The sequence below is a fragment of the Mobula birostris genome, chromosome X (genome assembly GCF_030028105.1).
Source record: "Mobula birostris isolate sMobBir1 chromosome X, sMobBir1.hap1, whole genome shotgun sequence".
In the NCBI taxonomy this organism is placed as follows: domain Eukaryota; kingdom Metazoa; phylum Chordata; class Chondrichthyes; order Myliobatiformes; family Myliobatidae; genus Mobula; species Mobula birostris.
In genome coordinates, this window is record NC_092402.1 from 47,417,527 (window position 1) to 47,438,878 (window position 21,352).

At 40.7% G+C, this 21,352-nt stretch overlaps 1 protein-coding gene across 8 annotated transcripts in view; it reads right to left on the reverse strand.

Annotated features, from left to right (window-relative positions):
• Window positions 1–21,352, reverse strand: part of LOC140191705 (TANK-binding kinase 1-binding protein 1-like) — a 185,042-nt gene that overhangs the window by 7,073 nt on the left and 156,617 nt on the right. For all 8 annotated transcript variants that reach the window (XM_072249358.1, XM_072249361.1, XM_072249356.1 and 5 more), the window contains one exon: window positions 7,204–7,322. In XM_072249358.1, coding sequence (XP_072105459.1) covers window positions 7,204–7,322 — 119 coding nt within the window. The remainder of the gene's footprint in view (window positions 1–7,203; window positions 7,323–21,352) is intronic.

Below are 21,352 nucleotides of genomic sequence, written 5' to 3' on the forward strand. Positions count from 1 at the left end.
GGACCTGGTCTCTTCTCATTACTACCATCAGGGAGGAGGTACAGGAGCCTGCGATCACAGTCTCAATGCTTTGGGAACAGCTTCTTCCCCTCTGCCCCAAACTTCTGTACAGTCCATTCAACAATAAAACATAGGAGCAAAATTAGGCCATTCGGCCCATCGGGTCTGCTCCGCCATTCCATCATGGCTGATTTATTATACCTCTCAACCCCATTCTCCTGCCTTCTTCCTGTAACTTTTGATGCCCCAACTAACCAAAATAGGCCTGCTGACTTAGACCTATTTTATCATGTACCTCCAAGTAACCTTAAACCACATCCTTAACAATCAACTTCAACATCTTCCCAACCACTGAGAACCAACTACCTGGCCTATAATTTCTTTTCTTCTGCCTCTCTCCCTTCTTGAAGAATGGAGTGACATTTGCAATTTTCCAGTTCTCCAGAACCGTTCCAGACTCTAGTGATTTTTGAAAGATCATTACTAATGCCTCCACAAGCTCTTCAGCCACCTCTTTCAGGAACCTAAGGTGCAGCTCATCTGGTCCAGGTGACTTATCTACCTTCAGACCCTTCAGTTTCCCGAGCACCTTCTCCCTAGTAGTGGCAATTTCACTCACTTCTGCCTCCGAACACTCTTGAACTTCCGATGTACTGCTAGTGTCTTTCATAGTGAAGACTAACGCAAAATACTTATTCAGTTCATCTGCCATTTCCTTATCCCCCATTACTACCTCTCTAGCATTGTTTTCCAGTGGTCTGATATCTACCCTCACCTCTCTTTTACTCTTTATATATCTGAAGAAACTTTAGGTATCCTAGTTAATATTACCGGCTAATTTACCTTCATATTCCCTCTTTTCCCTCTTTATGACATTTTTAGTTGCTTTCTGTTGGTTTTTAAAAGCTTCCCAATCCTCTAACTTCCCACTAATTTTTGCTGTATTATATTACCTCTTTTTGGCTTTTATATTGGCTTTGGTAAAAGATTGCAGCATGCTGTTGTGCAGAAGGACTTGGGAGCATTTGTGCATGAATCACAAAAGGTTGGTTTGCAGGGGCAGCAGACTATCAAGAAGGCAAATGGAATGCTGGCCTTCATTGCTCGAGGGATTGAATTTTAAGAGCAGGGAGGTTATGCTGCGACTGTACAGGGTACTGGTGAGGCTGCACCTGCAGTACTGCATGTAGTTCTGGTCTCCTTACTTTTGAGGAAGGATATACTGGCTTTGGAGTCGGTGCAGAGGTTCACCAGGTTGATTCCAGAGATCAGGGGGTTAGACTATGAGGAGAGATTGAGTCACCTGGGACTGTACTCGCTGAAATTCAGAAGAATGAAGGGAGATCTGATAGAAACATATAAAGTTATGAAAGGGATAGATAAGATAGAAGCAGGAAAGTTTTTTCCACCTGTAGATGAGACCAGAACTAGGGGACTTAGCCTCAAGATTCGGGGGAGTAGATTTAGGATGAAGGTAAGAAGGAACTGCTTTTCCCAGAGAGTGGTGGATCTGTGGAATTCTCTGCCCAATGAAGCAGTGGAGGCTACCTCAGTAAATATATTTCAGACAAGGTTGGATATGCTTTTGCATAGTAGGGGAATTAAGGGTTATGGGTGTAACGCGCTGCAAGGTCTCACTGCTAATGTAATGGCCTCTCTGTGATGTTTCACTGCTAAGGTAATTGTTTCTCTGTAGCAGCAATGTTTGGGTTATGGCTAGAGATAATAGGGGCTTTGGAATGTGCGCTATCCAATGAGAGGTTGTTGTTCTCTCTTGTGGTGCTGGCAGCAGGGATTCTGCGGTGTTTTGGTCAGCGAGAGATGAAGAGCGAAGACGCAAATGGAAAGAATTGGTAGACTGCTGGACGGAGTGGACTCGGACCGAGGGTCTGACGGTCAGTGACGCTCGGAGGAGGTCGATGGCGAACGAATGGGCAAATCTGTGAACTCCAGCGTGCACATTAGACTGTTTCATTAAATTGGGCCCTTTTTATTTTTATTTTCTTCACTAACCCTATAGCCAGATTAAGATTTATAAAGTTCAATCGTTTAATTGCATACAGTGTACTGTCTGATATTTTGCGGTTCGGATTTGTAACCGGGCAACACATCACGCAGCATCCACACAAACAAGATTTCTCAGTTTGGCCAGGCCAGAGGCTGTCTTCCCCTAGACGAATACGTGCTGGCCGAACCTGAGGGTTACACGGGGAAAAGTCGGGTAGGTGGCGATGAGTCCCTGGCCAGATCAGCCATGATCTTATTGAATGACGGAGCAGGCTCAACGGGCCAGATGGGCTACTCCTGCTCCTACTTCTTATGTTCTTATGTTCCCTTATCAGTCACAGTTGTGTCATCCTATCCTGCCTTTAGAATACTTCTTCTTCTTCGGGATGTATCTACCCTACACCTTTCGAATTGTTCCCAGAAATTTCAGCCATTGCTGTTCTGTCGTCATCCCCATTGGTGTCCCCTTCCAATCAACTTGGGCCCACTCCTCTCTCGTGCCTCTGGAATTCCCTTTACTCTACTGTAATACTGATACATTTAACTTTATCTTCTCCCTCTCAAATTGCAAGATGAATTCTATCATACTATTATCACTGTTACCTAAGCTCCCTAATCATATCTGGTTTATTGCACAACACCCAATCCAGAATAGCTGATCCCCTAGTGGGCTCAGTCGCGATCTGCTCTAAAAAGCCATCTTGTGGGGATTCTAGAAATTCCCTTCTTGGGATCCAGCACCAACCTGATTTTCCCAATCTACCTGCATATTGAAGTCCGACATGCATTTTTTACCTCCCATCGTAACTTGTAGCCCACATCTTTGCTACTATATATAACTCCCATCAGAGTCTTTTTACCCTTGCAGTTCCTTAACTCTACCCACAACGAGACTACATCTTCCAATCCTATGTCACCTCTTTCTCAGGATTTGATTTCATTTTTTACCAACACAGCCACCCCACCCCCTCTGACTACTTCCTGTCCTTTCGATACAATGTGCATCCTTGGATGTTAAGCTCCCAACTATCGTCTTCTTTCAGCCACGACTCAGTGATGCCCACAACATCATACCTGCTAATCTCCAATTGTCCTACAAATTCATCTACTTATTCTGTATACTGCGTGCATTCAAATATAACACCTTCAGTTCTGTATTTATCACCCTTTTCAACTTGATCCCCCTTTTACATTGCAACTCATCCCACTGACTGCAACGTTGCCCTATCATTAGCCTGTCCTTGCTAGCAGTCTCACTGCACACTGACTCTGTTTATAAACCAACTGCCCCATCTTCACCCCTATCACTCTGGTTCCCATCCCCCTGCCAAACTAGTTTAAACCCTTCCAAACAGTTCTAGCAAACCTGCCTGCAAGGATATAAGTCCCCCTCAGGTTCAGCTTTAACCCTTCCCTTTTCGACAAGTCATACCCTCCCCAGAAGAGATCCCAATGAACCAGAAATCTGAACCCCTGCCCTCCGCACCAGTTCCTCAGCCACACAGTCACCTGCCAAATTACCCTATTCTTACCTTCGGTGGTGTGTGGCACAGGCAGCAATCGAAAGATTACTACTCAGGAGATCCTGTTTCTCAGCTTTCTACCTAGTCCCCTAAAATCTCTCTTCAGGACCTCCTCACCTTGTCTACCTATGTCATTGGTGCCAACATGTACCAAGTCTTCTGGTTGCTCCCCTTTCCCCTTTAGAATGCCGTGGATCTGCTCCAAGACATCCCGGATCCTGGCACCTGGGAGGCAACATACCATTCGGTTGTCTCTATCGCATCCACAGAATCTCATCTCTATTCCTCGGACTATGGAATCTCCTATCACCACTGCAGTCCCCTTCACCTCTCTTCTCTTCTGAGCCACAGCACCAGACTCAGTGCCAGGAGTATTGTGAGCAGTTTGGGGCTTCTTATCCAAGAAAAGGTGTGCTGGTATTGAGAGGGTTCAGAGGAAGTTCCGGGGATGAAAGAGTTAACATATGAGGAATGTTTGATGGCTTTGGGCCTGCACTTGCTGGAATTTAGAAGAAAGAGGTGTGCGGGGGGGGGGGGGCGCAGATCTCATTGAAACCTATTGAATATTGAAAGGCCAAGATAGAATGGATGTGGAGGAGTCTAGGACCAGAGGGCACAGGCTCAGAATATTGGACCGTCCATTTAGAATAGAGATGAGAAAGAATCAGATATTTTTAATGGGGAGAATGAAGGAGGGTGGGGTTGAGAAGGATAATAAATCCGCCATGATGAGCAGACTTAGACGTGCCAAATGCACATTTGTCTTATGGTCTTATTCACTTCTTTATTTGCACAACTTCTCTTCTTTGGCACATTGGCTGTTTGTGAGTCTTTATTTATGTATAGTTTTTTTAAAATAAATTTTACTGCATTTCTTTATTTTTCTTGCAAATGTCTGCAAGAAAATGAATCTTAAGGTAGTTGTGGTAACATATACATACGTACTTTGATAATAAACTTAACTTTGACTTTGGCTTTGAACCTGCCACCTTGTAAGTTAGAGGCCAGTCATTAGTCATTGAACCTCAGCTTAAGCCTCACATATTCATTGAGGAACATGAGAAAGAAACAGAATGGGGAATGTGAACCATCAATGGCAGGGTAGCCAGTTAAAGTGGGCAGAAAAATTTTCATCAGCTGAGAAATGGCTGATGGAAAATTTCAATTCTAGACAACAAAGGCACTTATCAGAAGGGAACAAAGAGCTTCTTAAATTGACAAATAGTATTCGGATAAGGACATCCTAACCAAACCTTCTGTCTAATATAACAACAACTGGAAATACTCAGAAAGTCGATAGAAAGAGCAGCAGCACCTATCCTTAACAAGAGCAACACACACAAGATGCTGGAGGATCTCAGCAGGATTTATGGAGAGCAATAAACAGATGACATTTCCGGCCAAGATCCTACATCAGGACTTCATCTGTTGGTCCTTATTCCACAGATGTGGCCTGGCCTGCTGAGTATTCAAAGCCAAAGTCAAATTGAGTTTATTACCTTCCTCAACCCCCATCAATCTCTAACCCCCCAATTTATGCACATGTGCTATTTACCGTTACTTGTTGTTTGCTCCTCTTGTGAGGATCTCGTAGGATTGAGTTTATATGCACAAGTACATTTATGCACAGGTGCAATAAAAAACTTAGAGGGAGCAGCATCACAGGCACATGGCATTAGATAAGCAGCATTCACAAATGTAACAAATTATACACCAATTTTACAAGAAAGAATACAATTAGAAATTTTTTTTAAAAGTCCCTTTTAGTGCAAACTGATCAAAGTGGTCAAAGTTCAAAGTAAATTTATTATCAAAGTATATAAATGTCACCATATACTACCTCGAGATTCATTTTCTTGCAGATATTCAGGGTAGAAAGAAAGAAACACTATAGAATCAATGAAAAAAACGACACACAACGGAGAACTAATACCAATGTGCTTAAGAAGAAAAACTGTGCAATTATATAAAAACACAAATAATAATAATAAATAATACTGAAAACATATAGAGTCCTTGAGTCAAAGTTGCTAAACCAGTGATTAGTGTTTCACATGATATCCAGCATTTTCTGTTTTTATTTTAGGTTTCCAACGTCTGTGTTTTTTCCCCTTTGATTTGCAGGCTTTTGTTTTAGTTCAAGAAATGATTCACTGAAGGATCACCAGGCAGGATATAAAACCAACAACGTTTTTTGTTATTGCTTTTGATTTATAGATAGATTAAATTTAATTCTAAAAAGAAAAACTTCACATATTGTCCATTCACAAATGGGATACTTCCATTACATTAGAGATAACTTGCTCAGCAACTGTAGGGGGAAAGAATTGTCAATTTTTCAGATCAGAACCTGCATCAGGACCTGAATTCCTGCAGTAGACTATTTATTGTTCCGGATTCCAGCATTTGCAATCTCTTTTGTCTGCTTTGCTTTTGTTCTTTCATTGAATGCTGGTATAACCCAATATTCATGGTTGTTACATTTTCACTCTTTAACAAATAAAGGAAAAATCCTGGGTGAGGAAATTCAAAATTTGAAGATGCTCAGGCAGATGGGCAATGAGAGAAGTGGAAAAGAAAGAGAAAAAAGGACTACATCATAATCCATACACATAGAACATACACTCAGTGGTCACTTTATTATGTACAGCTGCTCATTAACGCAAATGTCAAATCAAAAATTCAAAGTATATTTATTACCAAAGTATGTATACAGAATACAACTCTGATATGCATCCTCCTGCAAGCAGCTATAAAACAAAGAAACATCATGGAACCCGTTCAAGAAAACATCAAAAATCCAATGCACAATAAAAGAACAAACCACACAAATGGCAAAAGGCGAGTGAACAACAAAGATCAAACCAGGAGCCCGGTAGTATTCCATTTCGCTCAGTTTAGCGCTGCACTGCTAGCCGACTGCAGGCCACATAACCATTCTTCGCCGAAGCGCCCCAACCCACATCAATCGTGTGGCAGTAACTCAATGCATAAAAGCAGGTAGGCAGGCATGGTCAAGAGGTTCAATTGTTGTTCAGACCAAACAACAGAATGGAGAAGTTATGTGATCTAAATAACTCTGACCCTGGAATGATTGTTGGTGCCTGACCAGGGATGGTTTGAGTATCTCAGAAACTGCTGATCACCTGGAATTTTCACTCAGAACAATCTCTAGTGTTTACAGAGAGTGGTACGAAAGCTAAAAATCATCCAGAAAGCGGCAGTTCTGTGGGTTCAATATAACATTCAGGAATGTTAGCCAAGACACTTACACCTATGGGACCAGACGAGGTGGAATGTTGGGTGGGGTAAGAGGAGGTTGGGTGGAAGGCAGCCATTAGCAAAGTGCAGGAGGCAATGACATAAAAAATACATGGGACAAAAATAATCAGTGATTGGATTCCAGTTTAGCAAATTCAACAGGAATAGTAGATCTAATTCTCTATTATAGAAGGCTGTGGTGGCCAAGTCACTGAATATATTTAAGGAGAATGATCGATAGATTTTTAGATACAAAAGGCAGAGTGATGTGAGGAGAATGTGAGAATATGAATTTGAGATACAAGGTCAGTCATAATCCAATTGAACAGCTTCTATGAGCAAGCTGCTTTCTGCACCGTCCCCACATCCCTTCCAGACCCCAAACCCCCATTTGTGCACATTTGCTATTTACCGTTATTCGTTGCTTGTTCCTCAGAGAGCCTTGTTAGGATCTCGGTCTGGGCCTCGGTCAGACGGCGCAGGTGGCAGAACTCCTGGGCTAGCTCACTGTAGGCCATCAGCAGCCTTTCCCTGAAAGGAGAAAGTGAAGAAGGGTCAGTGAGCACAGGGCTGGGCCTCGCCATAGCAACCCAAGGCTAAAGACTCTCATCGCCCAAGTCCACACAGATGAGAAACTACACCACAGGAATAGAGTTAAGGCCCCACAAAGCATGGGGAAGAAATGCAATCAGGTGCTCTGAATGGCTACTATTTAACCCATTCAAGGATGAGCCAGCAGGACATAGTTTAAATGGTGATCAGGCTAGACTGTTATACGAAGGTCAACAAAAGGACTGGTAACACTGCCAACCACTGGCTGGTTATGTTACTGGAGCCTTGTTTGTGGAAAGTCCCTAGGAGAAACATGTAAAAGAACTTCCCCCTTCAAGCAAGAAATAAAGCCTGATGCAGAAAGTTATCTCAAATATTATCACTTTTGTTTTTGCAGATAGTGTCATTTTGAGAAAAATCATTTTTAAGCTACATGGCTTCCATGACCAACAAAAAAGCCATCATATCTGCTAACCACACTTCATAAAAAATAGCAACACTTTAAAGAGAAAGCCTCAATGTTTTCTTAATTAGGAAACAATTTTCATTATTCTTTGGATGTGCTGAAACAGTTTCCAGCCAATGAAGTTCTTTTGAAGTTGAATCCTTGGAGGGAATGCGGAAGGAAATTATTTATAAGTCGGATATTATCCACGAAACTTCCTAACCTTCAAAGTTCCTATTCTATCTTTAATATCCATGTGATGGGCAAAAGTGTCCCTGGTTTAAAAATGGTACAACACTCTCTTGATATCGTACTGGCTGGATCCATCTAATCTTTGCCTTCATAGATCTGGAGTGGAATTTGAACCAACTACCTCAAGGACAAGTGTGTTGCCACTTAGTGGGTAAAGCTACTGAATGACTCTAGATGGCCTCAACTCTAGTACGCAGTCTCCGCTGAACAAGATAAGCTCAGTCGATGCGGGGCCTGAGTGGGAGGAGGATTTAATCCAGGCTTCTCTCCTGACTTCCGTCAATGGAACTCTGGTAGGAGCTCAAGAACACAGAGAAAAAGGAGCAGAAGTAGGCTATCTGGCTGATCAATACCAGTCGCAACTCAAAGTTCAAAGTCAATTTATTATCAAAGTATACACTGCATATGTCACCATACACGACCCTGAGATTAATTTTCCTGCAGGCTTTCACTCCTCTGCGTCATATCTCATAGCAATCAACTCCTTGATCTTCCAAAACTTTATCTACCTCCACCGTAAACTCGTTAATGCTCCAGCCTCCCCAAGCAACTGTGGCAGTGAGTTCCTGAGATTCTACCACTGTGTGCATATTTGGGTTGAGTATCAGATGGAGCTCAAGTAAAATATCCTTCTTGGATAAGTTGGCTGGCAGGTCTGAGGAAACCTGTTAGGAATTTCCAGGCAATAGTGTAATGCATCATCCTTTGCCTCTGAAACTGAAGTAACACTAGGGGATGGTGGGTGTGGTGAGTTTGCCAGAGGGGGCGTATGGAAACAAACCCCATCGCTAGTCAGTACCTCAAGGAAATGAAATTGGAGAGAGAGATTTCAAATGATAAAAGATAAGCTCTTGTGGTGAGATTTATAAGAAAGCTGGATGCTTTTCTTACTTTAGTTTAAACAGGCCTCAATAAACCACTCACAACACACCCACAGATTATTTTTATTTCAACTGTTTTCCGTTTTTTCTGATCTCTATCTCTACCACTTCCAATAATCATGAATGGTTATTACAATAAAACTCTACCATTTATTCAGCTTTGAACATGCTCAGAGTGAATAATTTGTCAAATCCAGTTATTAAAGAGGCTCACGGGGACTATATCTTCAAACGTTTGTGCTCCTCTGTTGAAAGAGGGGCAAAAGTGCTGGGATGAAAATGCTCAACACATCTCTGGTCTTATCCCATTAATTTAATGGCATGCCAGTTCAAATAAATGGCTTGCTGCCTTCCTCAGAGAAGCAATTACAAGAGCATCCGTCTCACAATCTCCTTAACCTTCTACCATCAAGCAGAAGGTACCACTGTATAAGAACAACTTCTTCCCCCAGGCTGTGAGACTGCCGAACACCTTGCTCCCACCCAGTACATATTACTTATGTAATAAAACCAGTAGCATTGCACTGTTGTATGTTTAACTATATATCATATATGCACTTTACGTCAACTTTATTTAATTATTTATTTGTTGAGGCACAGCACAGAACAAGCCCTTCTGGCCCTTCGAGCTGCGGTGCCCAGCAACCACCGATTTAACCCCAGCCTAATCAGAGGGCAATTTACAACGACCGATTAACCTACCAACCGGTACTTCTTTGGACTGTGGGAGGAAACCCACGCAGTCACGGGAAGGACGTACAAACTCCTTACAGGCAGCAGTGGGAATTGAACCCAGGTCACTGGTACTGTAAAGCGTTGAGCTAACCACCACACTACCGTGCCTCCTTTGTACATTTGCAGAATTTTTTAAATCTGTTAATATTATTTTATGTGCTGCATGTGAAATACGTACTGCGTTCCGCACCTTCGCCCAGAGGAACTTCGCTTTGCTTAGTTTTATACATGTGTACGATTGAATGACAACAAACTTGATCTTGGTAAGTATTGATTTAACATAATTAATTTTAACTTACAACTTAAATTTGTCTGATGCAATGATCAATATTGCATCTGCCAGTGTGTTTAGACAAGATTTAGCTGTTGCTCACTATTCAGACACAGGCTTAAAATGCAAGAGCCTGTGTCAAAATCGCACAGACGGGCTTTTGGTGTGAGAGACGTTAAATGTTCATATTGAGAGTGACAGAGTTGGTAATTTCTATCCTGTAATGAAATGCTTTGATGCCAGCTAGATCATTGTGTTGTGTATTTTGGCAAACAAATCTAAAACGTTTGCCAAATGCCTTGAAAGAAAGTACTTGTATTTCTTTAGTCTTTGATAACAGCTCGAAGCACATTTCAGTCAATTAAACAATTCTGAGCTGCATGGTAAGGTAGGGGAACGCTTTGTCCATTTCACGCATAGCAAGGTCCCACAAATCACAATGATATAAATGAGAAGTAACCATGCTCCACTGTAATTGCTCCTGAGATGAATCTTCCCAGGGCCCTGTGAGTCATTCTTTAAATGGTGCCAAGGTATCTAGGCCATGCTTTCTTCTTGGTGCTGCTATTGGGAAGGTTGTACAGGAGCCTTGTGTCCCACACCATCAAGTTCAGGAACAGTTATTACCCTTCAACCATCAGACTCCTGAACCAGTGTGGATAACTTCAGTCACCTCAACACTGAACTGATTCCACAACCTATAGACTCACTTTCAAGGAGTCTACAACTCATGTTCACAGCATTATTTATTTATTTATTATCTCCTTTTTCCCGTATTTGCACAGTTTGCCTTCTTTTGCACATTGGTTGTTTGTCTGTCTTTGTTTGTGTGCAGTGTTTGACTGATTCTATTGTATTTCTTTGTTCTACTGTGAATGCCTGAAGGAAAATGGATCTCAGAATAGTACATGGTGACATATATGTAATTTGATAATACATTGACTTTGAATTTTTTGCACTTTGACATTGCATGAGAGGACTTTGATTTACTATTTCATTCAAAATTACAGAGAGGCACACGACTTATGAGCAGGAGTAGACCCTTCAAACTTTGGGCACCATACAACAAAGGCATGGCTGATCTGACTGAAACTTCAATTTGCTTTTCTATCTACCTCAGGTAACCTTTCATCCCTTTGTGTGTTAAATATCTATTTACCTCTCCCTTAAAAATGATCAAGGATTCTGCTTCCACTATCCTTTCAGAAAGAGACCTCCAAAGGCTCATGTCTCACTGAGAGAAAATAATTTTGCCTCTTATCTGCTTGAAATGGGTGACCCTTTGTCTTAGATTCTCCCACAAGAACACCCTCTCCACAGACACCCTGCCAAGATTTCTCAGGACCTATACTTTTAATTTTATTCCCCTTGACTAAATTCCAGCAGATACAAGCCTAACCTGGGGTTTTATTATTTCCTCATAATAAAACTTCACCATTCCAGAGGATAATTTTCTTTGCAGAACCTACTCTCTCCTTGGCTTTACAGGGGCTGCAAAGACAAGAGCCATCAGGACCGTCACAGAGGTTGCTGAGCGAGCCTCTGGACGGCTACAGATCAAGAGACGTGACCTGAGGACCAATGCCGCTGGGAGACAAGCCGGGGCCTGATCAACCCTGGCTGGGTCGCCTAGGTGAGGGTGGCTGATGTTGAAAGACCCAAAACACCCGATGACCCCAGGTTACATCACTGATGATGTGTCCCAGTGAATCCTAGGATCTACCTCGGCATCATGTAAACTTCACCTGAACTGCCAAATTCAAAGTAAATTTATAACAAAATATGTATATGTCACTATATACTACCTTGAAATTCATTTTCTTGTAGGTAGTTACAGGAAAATAAAGAGATATAAATAACAAGAGACTCGCAACAACCAATGTACGAAAGACAAATCACGCAAATAATTTTTAAAAGGAATGAAATAATATTGATTTGTGGAGCCCTTGAAAGTGAGTCTGTAGGTTGTACAGTCAGCTCAGAGTTGTGGTGAATGAAGTTATTTGTGCTGGTTCAGGAGCCTAATGGTTGAAGGTCAATAACTGTTCCTGAACCTGGTGGTGTGGGACCTAAGGCCTAATAGCGGTAGCAAGAAGAGAGATGCTTGTAACATATTAACATCCTTCCTTAAATAAGAAAGCTAGTACTGTACACAGCACTCCAGATAACCTCTCACTGATGCTTTGTATAACCGAAACATAATTGTATTCAATTCCACGGCAATAAAGAAGATTCTTTTAGCTTTCTTATCCCCATACCAGCCTTTCTAGAATCATGCACCAGAACATACAGAGATCTCTGTATTGAATTGAATTGACTTTATTACTCACATCCTTCATAAACATGAGAAGTAAAAATCCTTACATTACGTCTCTGTCTAAATGTGCAATGTATATCTGAAGGCTTTCTCTAGTTATATATTTCTTTTATATTCTTCTTCTCAAGGTAGGACATTTCACACTTAAATTCCATTTGCTAATCTGTGTCAGCTCACATAACCTATCAATGTCCCTTTCTAACTTCCAAATGTCCTCTTCACAATTTACTTTTCTGTCTCGAATGATGGCATCAGCAAATTTAGCAAGCATTCATGTGTTGCTTTCATCCAAATCATTAAAATACATTGTAAAATGTTAGTATCCTACTACTAATCCCTGTAGCACATCTTGCCAATCAGAACAAGCCTATTTATGCCTATTCTTTGATTCATTTTAGCCAAATCATCTTTTATCTTTGAAAAAAAACTTCCCACAGTGAGTTTGTATTCTCAACATAGTGTGGCTTCCACAAATCTAAGACTGGTATATCTACCATTTCCCCTTAAGCCAAGCTGCGCTTACTACCGTATCGACAAGTATGGTGAGAAACAATGAAAAATTTGCTTGCAGCAGCATCATTGGCACACAGGCTCAGGTATATATCTTTAATCACAGTACCTGGAACTTCAAGCATCTCAAATACATTGGGCAAGTATGATTTCGCTTCCACAGTACTGAAATACCATCCATAGCGGCATACCTGTGATCTTTTGACTTCTAAGAGAACATAGTACCACCAAACCTATGACGCCACCTACTGTGATTTACTTCTGAGTTGCAAATATTACATTGGGAGCATCGCCAACCCGCTTTGCATAAAGAAAGAACCCAGAAAAGAACATGAGATGAATGTCCAGTTACTCTGTTCGTTTAGACATAACGTTGCTCAGAACAGTGAAAAATTACTGCCTTGGGTGATTCACGCATAAGACTTTTTTTAAACTGCTTGAACCATAAGTAGACAGATGGGCTTACAATCATGTCCACTTATTTCCTAGGGACAATGAAAGAGGACCTTCAGTCAATGGCAACACACAGAGGAATCCCATTCCCCCATTGCCTTTGTTTGTCACCTATTCCCATCAATTCTACTACCTATCTACACTATGGGCAATTTATTGCAGCCATTTAACCAATCCATACATCTCTAGCAGTTGGGAATAAACTGCAGTACCCAGAGGAAAACCATGCAGCCACAGGGTGAATGTTCAAATTTCACACAGACAGTACTAGAGATCAGGACTGAACACAGGACCCTAGAGGGGAGATGCAGTAGCTCCACTGGCTGTGCCACAGTACCTTCCCAAATATCAAAGTCAAAACTCAAAGTCAAGATTGGTGTGTCAAGGCTGACCTGGACGGGAAAGGCAGTTTTCCGGAGCAAATAGCTTTCACCACATTGCGTCCAGATATAATCGTATGGTCTGACACCAGTGGAGAGGTGGTTATTGGTGAACTCACAGTCCCCTGGGAAGACAACATCGATGAAGCCCATGAGCACAAGTTAACCAAGTAGGCAGAGTTAAGATCAGAGTGCAGAGACAGAGGGTGGAAGGTCTCATGCTATCCATTCGAAGTAGGCGCCGTGGGTTTATTGCATTCACTTTCCAGAAGTGGCTGCGTGACCTTGGCTTCACTAGAAGAGAGATCAAGTCAACCAGCAGGGCTGCAGCTGAGGCAGCAGAGAAAGGATCAGCATGGGTGTGGACCAAGTATGTCCAGAGGGGCAGATAGTCAGACAGTATATACATATCTTGCAAACCCTTCAGTAGTTGCATAGACACCTGAAGAGCAGACTATCTGTTGGATGGAAGTGAATGATAGAGGCAGATGCCAAGTTTTTAAGCTCACCAGTGGGAGGTGGTGCTTTAGCACTGCTGGCCCACCACCTCGAGGGAGTCTTGATGATAAGCGGGCCGAAACTCCTGAAGACAGGTGGCAGATCAACTGATGATCCCACTGGTGATAGCACAGGACAGTTAACATCTTAGTCCATGTGTATTTTTAACTCTAGATGTATCACAAGCACATAGCATGGTTCAAGAAAAACCATAAACATAAATAGTTCACAATTTTTACGTGGAAGAGCACAATTAGAACAAAAAGTACTTTTTTTTTTGCAGAGTGATTAATGTGGTCATAGTGTTGCTAAATTGTAGTGATTAGGGTCTTGCCGGTTGGTTAAGTTGCTCTAACACTGTAGCATCCTCTTTGTAATACACAGCAGTGGCAGGATAGATTCAGACTTCTTTTACAGGACTGGTACTATCTGGGATGAGTGAAATAACTCAGGATTTCAGAGAAAATAATGGAAACCTACATTATTGGAAAAACAATATTAATTCTGAAAAGAGCTAACTAACTTAAAGTCAGACTCCACAATAACATGTTGAGCAGACCTAAACTGGCTTTTTGATACTTAGTCGAAGTTAATGCATCTGATAATGGGCTGTAAATCTTGTTTCCATATACCAGCATCAGATGTGTTAAGGTGAGTCTATAAATTTTCTACTCCCTCACTTAAAATAGATCGAGAAAATTAAAAACAGGGAATGGGCAGTCAGAATGAAGAGACTGGTGCTGAAACTCTATGATGTAACCTACAAAGACCTATATCACTAGACATGCTCTGTAGTCCGTATACCATTGCCCCTATAGTCATATATTGTGTTAATATATTGAGAATAGCTCTGCAGTCCCATATTGTGTTAATAACCTCAGAAAGCTGAGAATAAGCCAATGCATGAATCCACAGGCTTTAATAAGACTGTGAGCTTGTTTAGTTATGGAATAAAATTCACCTAATCTAATACCACATTCCAACCCCTTTCCCCAGGCATGTACAGAATGCACGAATGACAATAAATGGCAGTAAACTCAATATTAAGGAAAATAGGAGCAAGAACAAAACAAATAGCCCCTCAAACCTACTTTGCAAGTAATACAATAATCGCTGAACTTGTGTCTCAGCATCAAAATCAGAATCAGGTTTATTGTCACTGATACATGTTGTGAAATTTGTTGTTTTGTGGCAGCAGTACAGTATAAGATATGAAATAGTGCCTTAAGTTACAATAAGAAATAAAATAAATAAATAGGCTTTCTCCCTATATGCCTATAACATTAATTATAATATAAATTATATTTCTATAAAATCTATTTTTATACCAAATGTACTGAAAGATTGGATTTGTTTGCAGGTCTGACTTAATAAAAACATTGCATCTTTGTTAACCTCTGGGTGAATGAGTTACTTTATTTGAAGTGTGGCTATGCATGTGCAGTTCAGGGTTCCCACAGTGGTCCCTTGTGACTACACCTCATGGCGCCCTGCGCCAGATGAAGCGAGGCTAAACATAATCATTTTTTTTTAATGGGACCTCAGAGCGCTGTGGGGATGTCTTCATCAGCAGAATCAGAATCAGAATCAGGTTTCACATGCTGTGAAACATCTTGCTTTTCAGTGCAATACAGAAAAATTACTATTAAGTTACAATAAGGAATATACAAAAAAAAATTAGTGCACAAAGACAGCAGAATAGTGAGGTAGTGTTCATGGTTCACGGACCATTCTAAAACCTGATGGCAGAGGGGAAGAAGTTGTTCCTAAAATGTTGAGTGGGTGTCTTCTGGCTCCTGTACCATCTCCGTGATGGTAGTAATGAGAAAGGGCAGGTCTCAGATGGTGAGAGCCCTTGAAGACTGATGCATCTTCTTGAGGCACCTCCTCTAATCTCAAGGTGCCACAATTGCAGCATTTCAAGAGAGTAACTCAGATCCATCGCCTTGGGGACAATTAAGCCCCAGATGTTAACTTCTGGTCCTTGCCAGTCATGCTCATACCCCGTGAGAGAATTAGAATGCATAGCAGAGTGAAGCTTTTTTTTGAAATAATATTGCTTAACACCTTAGCTGGTGCTATTTGAAGCTTGGACATTTAGCACATTATTATCTGCTAATAGAGAAACTTTGCTCTTGTCAGTACATAACCTAACCTTAGGGTGATTTTACTGAAACATACAAGATCCTAGGGGAGAAATGAGAGGGTAATTGGATTGGATTCATGATGTGCAATTGGATCCTCAATTTCCTCACTTGCAGACCCCAGTCAGTTTGGATTGACAACAACATCTTCTCCACAATCTCCATCAGCACAAGCCTGTGAGCTTAACCCTCTGCTCTACTGGCTTTATACATATGACTGTGAGGTTAAGCACAGCTCCAATGCCACATTCAAGTTTGCTGACAACACCACTGACATTGGCCGAACCAAAAAGGGTGACAAATCAGCATATTGGAGGGAGATTGAAAATCTGGCTGAGTGTCAGCAAGACCCAGGAGCTGATTATTGACTTCAGCAGAAGGAAACCGGAGGTCCATGAGCCAGTCCTCATTGAGGGGATCAAAGTTGGAGAAGGTCAGAAACTTTAAGTTCCTCAGAGTTATCATTTCAGAGGACAAACATCTATAGATGCGTGGTGGGACAGTATATTGACTGGTTGCATCACAGCCTGGTATGGAAACACCAATGCTTCAAATGGAAAATCCTGCAAAAAGCAGTGGATACGGCCCAGTCCATCACGGGTAAAGCCCTCCCCTCCATTCAGCAAACCTATATGAAGTGCTGTCAAAGCAAAGCAGCATCCATTATCAGGGACTCCCACCTCCCAGGTCACGCTCTTTTCTTGCTGCCACCATCAGGAAGAAGGAACGGGAGCCTCAGGACTCACCGCCAGGTTCAGGAATAATTACTACCTCTCAACCATAAGGCTCCTGAACCAGTGGGAATAACTGCATTCAACCTCACTTGCCCCATTAGTGAACTGTTCCCACAACCCATGGACTCACTTTCAAAGAATCTTCATCTCATATTCTTGATATCTATTGTTTAGTTATTTTTTTTCCTCTCTTTTGTACTTGCACAGTTTGTTGTCTTTTGCATATGGGTTGTTCGTCTGCCCTGTTGGGTGCAAGAAAATGAATTTCAGGGTTGGATATGGTGACGTATACATTAATAATAAATTTATTTTGAACTTTGAAATGTTGACATGTTCCTAGTTGTGGTAGTTTAGGGGGTAGTCAGTTAAAACTGAGGTGGGTTGAAACTTCCTCTCACAAAGAGTGACAGATCCCTGGAATTCTCTATCCTGGAAGAATGGGGGGTGGGGTGGAATCTCATTGAAACCTATCAAATATTGATTAATATGTGGATGTGGAGAGAATGTTTCCTATAGTGGGCGAGTCAAGGGCCAGAGAGCACAGCCTCAGAATAGAAGGTCATCCCTTTAGAACAGAGTTGAGGAGGAATTTCTTTAGCCAGAGGGTGGTGAATCTGTGGAATTCATTGCCACAGACAGCTGTGGAGTCCAAGTCATTGAGTATGTTCATAGTGAAGGTTAATAGGTTATTCATGAGCAAAGGAATCAAAAGTTACAGGGAGAAGGCAGGAAAATGGGGCCGAGAGGGATATTAAATCAGCCAAGACGGAATGGCAGAGCAGACCTAATTCTGTTCCTATATCCAATGGAATATTGTGGACTATGGATCATTAGAAGTATTGAAAGAGGAAGTAGATACATTTTTGTAAGATGAGGGAAATGTGGGCTCTGGGTGAGATCAGCCATGATAGGAATGAAAGGTGAGACAGGCCTGAAGGACTAAGTGGACTACTCTTGCTCTACCTTCTCACATTCTTATCTTCCCTGCTGTCTGGAAAGCTAGTGTACCAAGACTATCATATTAACCAACATAAAACATTGTCTTCTTAACTCCTGCTCTAGTTTGCTCCAGAATGCTAAACCACAGCACATATTTGAGCTTTCATAATCCATTTGGTGATGTTTGAAAGTAGATCACTGATTCTTGAGGCTTCGGCAAAAACATGTCCCACTAAGGAAAGTGCTAATGCTGTTGAACATGAATAACATTTTCTTATTTAAAATAATCAGGGTTGATCATCTGAGGGTCTTTTGCACAAATGCAACATTTTTTCATATGTTTGTTTTTAATTTTATAAATTATACGATTATATGATAGCCCAGTACCCACAAAATCAGTCGTCCTCAGACAAGAGATTATCATTTCAATTTGATAAAAAAGTGTGAAAAGTATAATATATATGCCAGATGAAAGAGTAGAGTGAAAAAGCTCTTTAAAACGAAAAGTAGTGAATTTTCAACAATATTTACTCTTATTTTGTGGTTGCTCAAAATGTGTCCCAAGTTTGTGTCAACACCGTCAGACATTTATATAAAAAAAGTAATAAAATCAGGCAACCACATGGTCAACTATATTCCTGAGGACCCCCTTTCCACCCTCCACATCTGCTAAATGCAACAAGGTCAAACAAGCTCCTGTAAGTTTGCTATTTTTTTCAATAATTTTTATCTATTTATTGATGTTGCTACTGTCATGATCATGACGTGTCAACACTGTCTCTTTTGTATAGAAAGAATTATTTTAAATTATGTTATAAATTTATGCATTTTAAGTAGAGGCCAGAGGCAGCTAGCAACAGAGGGAAAACAAGATGGCTCTTATATACAACTCATGCATGTCATGTAAACAGGTGTGTTTTTGTCACTACTGTTGGATGTCAACGCCGTCAGGTTTTCTGTCTGACGCTGGTTACACGTGGTTTGACGGTGTTGACAAAAACATCCAAATCATCCTCAATGGAGGCTTGAATATAATTTATGATCACAATAAATAGTAATATGGCTTGTACTGTTTCATTAACCTCTTCATTTCTAATATACATATTTTCCCCTTTATTTCTTCCACACACAGGCCTACAATATTTCCTTACTATATGTATCCCCAATAACTAAAACCATAAATGAATTTAGTTGCACCATTTCATAATCATTTTATAAAATTTCATCAAATTAAACTTAATTGAATTCATAGTAATTTTGCACAATTTCATAGTGATTTCATTAAATTCTGACCTTCCTTTTATGTATTTTAGGAAGTTATGGCTAGGCAGCAGCTATCAGTGGAGGAGCGAAGGAGAAGAAACAGGGGATACCAAAAAAACCAGAGAGAGAAATTATATAGTGAGCCAGAGTTAAAGGAGGAATACCTGAGAAAGGAAAAGCAAAGATGGAAGAAGAGAGTAGAGGATGGGAAGATAAAAACTATCAGTGATTTGAATGAAAGGGAAAAGAGGAGTAAGAGAAAGGCGTGGAAATGTAGACAGCAAGAGTCAAGAGAGCGTAAGAGAAAGGGCCCAGATCGCCCAGAAACTCCCCCAGATAGTCCACTGGATCAGACTATACAGGAGCCAGCTTGCAGTAGGCAGTCTATAGTAGGGAAAAGGGAAAGAAAGAAAACAAGAACAAGATACTTGAGAGAGATGAAAGCTTTGATAAATAAACTTCAAGAGATAATAAAAGATAGGAACAAACGGACGAGAGCAATCTAGAAATACAACAGATATATCTGCTGGTGTCATTAATTGTGGAGATTGGCTTGCAGTCATTTATGACCAAAACTGGTGGTCAGCAAAGGCTGTCGCTGTGGATGCTCATCATCAAGATGTTCAGGTGGAGTTCTTGCATCCGCATGGGCCCAACACGCACTTCCACCCAAAACCAGGTGGAAAGGATATGTGCTTCGTACCAGTCGAAAATATTCTGGTCAAACTGATGGAGCCATCATCACCAGGTCATGCAAGCAGGGCGAGGGAGATCTACCACCTGTCTGCTGAAGTCATGGACTTCAAAGATTTTCAAGCCCAGAAATGGATGGAATTTTTTTTTTAGTTCCTGATGTGTTTTCTGATGTTTATGCTTTAATGTTGCAGTTGTACAGTAGTTTTTATTTTGCTGTTTATGGTTGTTATTAACATTTACAGAAGGATAAAATGTACATGACAAGTTGTTATTTGTTGTACCAAATTGTTAAGTAAAGTTGTTAAGCAAGGAAGCATTGACTTGAGTGGCGAAAAGGTTGGAATTGTTTGTTGTAATTAGGTCTCAGTCACCACCGTCAGGTGGCACTTCCTTTGTTTTAAATTAATATGCTTACAATCTGTTCCTCCAAAACAGTTGATTTATTAAAGTAATTGTCTCTTTAAAATTAAAAACGTGTTTTTATGTCCAAAATTGTTATTTTGTATACTTAATGCTAATGATAAAAGTTGCATGATGTAAGAGTTTTTAAAGGAGTACACATGAAGTAGTATAAAAAATGAACAAAAGTGAATATTCAACATTTAACAGCATATATGTGTACCTATGGTGTAGACACAATGATTTAAAAGCTCTAAATCTATATAAGACTAAATAAATAGGAATAATTAGCTTTTTATTGTGTCTGACTATGTTGACAAAAACTAAGTATTTTATGAAAAAACTACAAAATCAGGAGGTTGCACCGAAATATTGCTTGATTGCTGAGACCTTGTTCTATAAACATATAAGTTTAGATTTCTTAACATTTAAAATTTTTTCTTTTCAAAATTAAAACCTGTTTTGTCCAAATTCTCAAGAATCCGTGAGATGTTTATTGTGTTGATATACTTTCTGTTTCCCCATTGTTTTAACACAGGTATTTCCTGTTGGTTAAACTACCCGCTCATCCCATTGAGGAGGTGGCTTTGGAAATTCAGTAAGTGCGCATTATGTTTTCTGGTTACCTAAATACTTTAAGGCATTGCAAGTAATAGACTTTAAACAGCAGCTCAACACCCACCTCAGTGGCTGCAAAGCTGTCATGTTGGAAGATGCAGGTGGGAGGGAGGAGGCTTAAAGAACAGTGGGTTTGATCAGTGTCATTGCTTCACTGTACAGTTCTGAAAGAAAACTTTGTCTTCTGATGGCTGTCAGCAATACCTGAGAAACTTAGCAATCAGCTGAGCCTGAGATCTCATGACGCTCATCGTAAACTTGTGAAATGAATATAATATGGGTTTATTTCAGAGCTCCAGGGACACCTGCAATACTTCCAACATAACACTGACTTTGATATCCTTGGAATTGGCTAAAATGAGAATCAGAATCAGGTTTAATATTACCGGCATATGTCATGAAATTTGTTAACTTTGTGGCAGCCGTACAATGCAATACATGATAAATACAGATGAATAAGTAAATAAATAAAAG